The 5,000-nt window shown below is 44.6% G+C and overlaps 2 protein-coding genes across 5 annotated transcripts in view; both read left to right on the top strand.

The window, feature by feature from the left end:
• The window catches only part of prkcq (protein kinase C, theta), an 18,749-nt gene that overhangs the window by 4,121 nt on the left and 9,628 nt on the right, over nt 1–5,000 (top strand). Inside the window, exons 2-3 of one of the 4 annotated variants that reach the window (XM_081722964.1) lie at nt 688–705; nt 1,472–2,033. In XM_081722964.1, coding sequence (XP_081579090.1) covers nt 1,916–2,033 — 118 coding nt within the window. In that variant the 5' untranslated portion in view covers nt 688–705; nt 1,472–1,915. Of the gene's footprint in view, nt 1–501; nt 706–1,471; nt 2,034–5,000 lie in introns of those variants that run through there. The other 3 variants (XM_027026824.3, XM_081722965.1, XM_027026823.3) reach the window with 3 other exon arrangements.
• Nucleotides 2,343–4,060, top strand: LOC145659812 (uncharacterized). Its single transcript, XM_081723100.1, has 3 exons — nt 2,343–2,381; nt 2,976–3,269; nt 3,306–4,060. Exons 1-3 carry the CDS (start codon nt 2,343–2,345, stop codon nt 3,975–3,977), a joined length of 1,005 nt encoding a protein of 334 aa, XP_081579226.1. The 3' UTR covers nt 3,978–4,060.

The raw sequence follows: 5,000 nt of genomic DNA, 5'->3' as shown, positions 1-5,000 counted from the left end.
GCTCTTATGAGGGATTGATAGTATTAGTAATTGATACTGCTCAATGGAACTGGAAATGTGTTACAAGCATTAGTCTCAAGCACCAGCAATCGCCATGTGGAAATACATTCAATAACACCTCCTGTAAACTTCAAGGCCCATAACCCATACTCTATAAGAGATAGTGATCTCTGAGCATGGGTTTCTACATTTATAATGTAAACATGCTCCTTTTTTACTGTAGAGTTGCAAAGGTTTACTATAAACTGTGACAGTGCAGTGTGGAAACTCTTTAGCCGGAAGGCGCTGTCTGATCCGGACCGGCATACCTTAATGGCTGCAGGGACTGGGAAGTCAAACCAGCTCAACGGACGAATTAAAGTTTGATCATGATGTAACAGCTCTGGTGAGTTGTGATACTGGGTCAAGCACCTTTAAAATGTGCCAGGCTTCTCCTGTGCCATGTGCGTGCAGGAACATACTGCAGTCCGAGTACACATGCATGGGATTGCTGTAACTTTGCTCGTAAGTTTGTGTATAACTGTGTGCAGAAGTCCGTTCTGAGAGGCTGGTAGTTTTATGTTACACATCTATTAATAGCTGTATCTGTGTGTCCTTTTCCTCTACCTCTCTAACCTTCCTCTGCCTTTTTTCTGTCAACTTGCACCTCTGTGGTACAAGCTGACCTGTCTTGGTTTTGGTCTTAAGGCTAGACAGCTCCTACAGGTAAGCTCTTTAAAGTCCTTCATATACTGTGACCTTGAATCATTAACCAACTTATCTCATTTATTTACATGCATTTATCTCTCACGTTCTCCCTCTCTTTCCTTGTCTCGCTCCTTATCTTGTTTGTTGTCTTGATGTTGCGGATTCTAAAGTTGAATGTGATTCCTGTTTCACACAGATTTTATAAAGAACATGTCCCGCTATTAGGTGTGAAAAATAAGAAGTGTTTGTTGTTTGTGGGCAAAGTTTAAGGTTTCTCAAACTTTAATTGCCCTTCTTTGTGTTTGTGTGTGTGTGTGTGTGTGTGTGTGTGTGTGTGTGCATGTAGGTGGGGGTGAAAGAAAGATTTTGAAGATTTCAAAGTGTTGAGTTTTTTCCTGTATGACATAGTTTGCCTCTTTCCTTTCTCTGTCTAACTGCTCAGAAGATTTTCTTATCTTCTGTGTTTCTGTCACTCCTGCATTAGTACAAACTCGCATGCTCAGAGTGCCTCTCTTGATTGGTGTAATGCTTAGAGCATAACTGAGGGGAAAGTCACCACTCTGAAAGTATCACGACCACATCCATGACCCTAATCTCTGACTCAACTGCAACTCAAACCTGAAACCATAAATTCCTTATAAAAGGACAACAACAGGCCTGTAGCACATGTAGTATAGCACGTGGTGGGCTGCACTCAGTCAGGAAAGAACAGAGCAGAGGGTCGTTAAAACAGTGCAACAGTGAGCCTCTGTCTATTTCTGTTTCTCTATTGCTCTTTGTGCAGAGAGAAAGGGCTGGTCCAGGTGTGATAAGCCTTCAACTCCTGTTGTCCGACATCCCCGCGTGCCCACGTTCAGCTCCTCAGCTTGCCCTCCACACCGCCGGGCGACAGGAGGTGAGAGAACCTGATCAGAAGCTGACCTTTCCCAGAGGCCTCACACACGCACGCACACACACACACACACACACACAAATGCTCCTATACATACTCCCACGGAGGCTGTGTTAAGGAGCCGGTTTAGGAGACTTCTCTGGACGTGGAACAAGCAGAACCTTTGGAGCTGCCTTTGGGATCCATTCGTGGTAGAGAACACCAGGGATGGACTTCGCTGGCGGGGTGGAGAGCGCCTGAGTAGTCCATCGTCGCCACGGTTCCCCACACAGCTGCATCAGCACTCAGCCGTGTAGGAGTTTAACGCTGTCCAGAGGAGCTGAGCCGGGTGGAGTCATGTCTCCCTTCCTGAGGATCGGCTTCTCCAGCTTCGAAATGGACCCAGGGCTTGCTTACCATGAGGAGGTGCTCAACCCGTACTGCGCTGTTTACATGAAAGAGGCTGTGGAGACAGGTAAGAGGCATGCGTGTGTGCATGTGAGCGTGTGTGTATTGGGGGGGGATGTGCGTGCATGTCAGTGTGTGGGCGTGTATGAGATTGATTGAGAGATAGTATGACTGTGTGTGTGTGTGTGTGTGTGTGTTAGATGGCTCAGTTTTTCTGTCGCATTCTGTTGTTAATCATGTAATTTTCGTTAAATTTTATTTAAAATCGGGATTCTTATTTTAAATTCCCTATTGATGGTCTATTTTCTTATGCTATTGAAAAGTATAAAGCCTAACTTTACCCTTTTGTAGTAAACTCTAATTCAAGATTGACATAATGAGCAGGGGAAATGAGAAGTATGAGATCATAATCACTGTATGTTCACACACATGCTTTCGTTTTGCAGCATGAAAAATCTCGCCCCATTAACAAACAACTATAGGCATGTTAATTTAGTCTGTGGATCTAAGAAAGTCTATCACTCGTCCCACGGCGATTCTTTTTTTTCATTTCTGTCTTGCAACTGAAGTGCAAGTTCATGTCATACTCTCCCGTTCCTAGAACTCCATCTTTCTGGGCATGTAAGAAGGAAATGGATAGATTTGAGGAGATGGACCTCTAAGCATGGATTTCGACTGCAGTTTTCTAGAATTTGCTTTAAGTGAATAAACCTTTGCTGAGTTGCCAGTTTATTAGGTACATCAACAAATGCATCTCTGGGCTAGCAGTCTTTTTTGGTCATTTATATGCATTCCAAAACTAATGAACTACTGGTAATTTATTCAGTGAACTCTTTCATAACTTACATATATTTAAAAAAAAACAGGGCAGGTGATGTCTGGATGTGCTGTACTGCTACGTGTTTGCATAAACAGTATGAACAAGCGCATTTACAGTCTAAATGTATATTTGAAGAAACCAGCCAACAGCTGCCTTTTGGTCAGAAAAATTTCACTCAGTAAAGGCTAGTACAGCTTAAACAAGGAATGGGGCTCTGGTACTGTCAGTCAGGTTATTCAGGGTACAGGGTCCAGCTCTGTCAGTCAGGTTACTCAGGGTACAGGGTCCAGCACTGTCAGTCAGGTTACACAGGGTACAGGGTCCAGCACTGTCAGTCAGGTTACTCAGGGTACAAGGTCCAGCACTGTCAGTCAGGTTACACAGGGTACAGGGTCCAGCTCTGTCAGTCAGGTTACTCAGGGTACAGGGTCCAGCACTGTCAGTCAGGTTACACAGGGTACAGGGTCCAGCACTGTCAGTCAGGTTACACAGGGCACAGGGTTCAGCTCTGTCAATCAGGTTACTCAGGGTACAGGGTCCAGCACTGTCAGTCAGGTTACACAGGGTACAGGGTCTGGCACTGTCAGGCAGGTTACTCAGGGTACAGGGTCTGGCACTGTCAGGCAGGTTACTCAGGGTACAGGGTCCAGCACTGTCAGTCAGGTTACTCAGGGTACAGGGTCCAGCACTGTCAGGCAGGTTACACAGGGTACAGGGTTCAGCTCTGTCAGTCAGGTTACACAGGGCACAGGGTCCAGCACTGTCAGTCAGGTTACACAGGGCACAGGGTCCAGCACTGTCAGTCAGGTTACACAGGGCACAGGGTTCAGCTCTGTCAATCAGGTTACTCAGGGTACAGGGTCCAGCACTGTCAGTCAGGTTACACAGGGTACAGGGTCTGGCACTGTCAGGCAGGTTACTCAGGGTACAGGGTCTGGCACTGTCAGGCAGGTTACTCAGGGTACAGGGTCCAGCACTGTCAGTCAGGTTACTCAGGGTACAGGGTCCAGCACTGTCAGTCAGGTTACACAGGGTACAGGGTCTGGCACTGTCAGGCAGGTTACTCAGGGTACAGGGTCCAGCACTGTCAGTCAGGTTACTCAGGGTACAGGGTCCAGCACTGTCAGTCAGGTTACACAGGGCACAGGGTTCAGCTCTGTCAGTCAGGTTACTCAGAGTACAGAGCTCTGAAAGACGTCTGTCTGAAATGTTCTGTTTCTCTGGAATCCATGTCATTATCATAACATTGCTGATTTTGTAGAAATGAGGCTTATGTTGGGATCTCATATATATATATATATATATATATATATATATATATATATATATATATATATATCTGAAGAAGATTCTAGGAAACTGCAATGTATTATAGTAAGAGATAAAGAGATATTCAAAATTGTAGTAAAGTACACAGAGTTTCCAGAGAAACAGAACATTTCAGACAGAGGTCCTACATCTGCTGTGCAAGCAAAGTGCTTCTGAATTATCTCTACATCAATAATTTACACTAAGTATTAAAATGTATGTATATCAGCAGTGTACATTAGGTTCAAATGATTTTAAATTATTGTAGTCAACGAGTCTTTCAACAATAAAGCAATGGGATAGACCCCCTATCACTGGGCCAACTCCTTTGTTGGAAGCATTTTGACATGTTTTTTTTTTTTGTTTTTTTTTGAGATGTGTGAGTGTGTGTGTGTTTTTTTTCTTTTGCCCATGTATAAGGTGTTCTAGTAACCATGGAAACTTTGAAGGAACTGTTGTGGTTTTAGCTAGAAGTGCAGTTTTGTGAGGGTGTGAGAGTGTGAGGGTGTGTGTGTGTGTGTGTGTGTGTGTGTGTGTGAGAGAGAGAGAGAGAGAGAGAGAGAGAGAGAGCAGGCAAGGGCTGTAATGCGACCACTTCTAAACCCAAAGATTAATGAAGGGTCTCCTCTGCCTCTTGTGCTCGGAGACTTTAAACTATATTTAAACTACTGAGTGTGTGTGTGTGGGGAGCAAAAAAAAGACCTATGGAAGGAAAAATACTGTTGATAGAGTGTAAAAGTAGGGTGAAACACACTAAAGAGTCACTAAATAGCACAAATGCTAAATGAGTTGGTTAGACTGCTGGACGGTGGGGAAACAGAGCTCTGTATTCCTGTCAGGCAGAGTCTCAGTGCTATTTTAGAGCCGAGGTAATGCCTCTCTAATGCCTCTCTCAGCTCAGAGGCC

The sequence above is a fragment of the Electrophorus electricus genome, chromosome 11, assembly GCF_041902795.1.
Source record: "Electrophorus electricus isolate QZ-2024a chromosome 11, ASM4190279v1, whole genome shotgun sequence".
Classification (NCBI taxonomy): Eukaryota; Metazoa; Chordata; class Actinopteri; order Gymnotiformes; family Gymnotidae; genus Electrophorus; species Electrophorus electricus.
The sequence above is the reverse complement of the archived record's forward strand: the minus strand, read 5'-3'. Positions and strand labels throughout refer to the sequence as shown.

What these genes read in the sequence shown, in the direction of transcription:
- LOC145659812 (XM_081723100.1), top strand. Translation starts at nt 2,343, where the DNA reads ATGAGCAGGGGAAATGAGAAGTATGAGATCATAATCACT. An exon ending in AGTATGAGATCATAATCACT is followed by an intron (nt 2,382 to 2,975) that starts GTATGTTCACAC and finishes AGTAAAGGCTAG; the next exon opens with TACAGCTTAAACAAGGAATG. An exon ending in GGTCCAGCACTGTCAGTCAG is followed by an intron (nt 3,270 to 3,305) that starts GTTACACAGGGC and finishes TCTGTCAATCAG; the next exon opens with GTTACTCAGGGTACAGGGTC.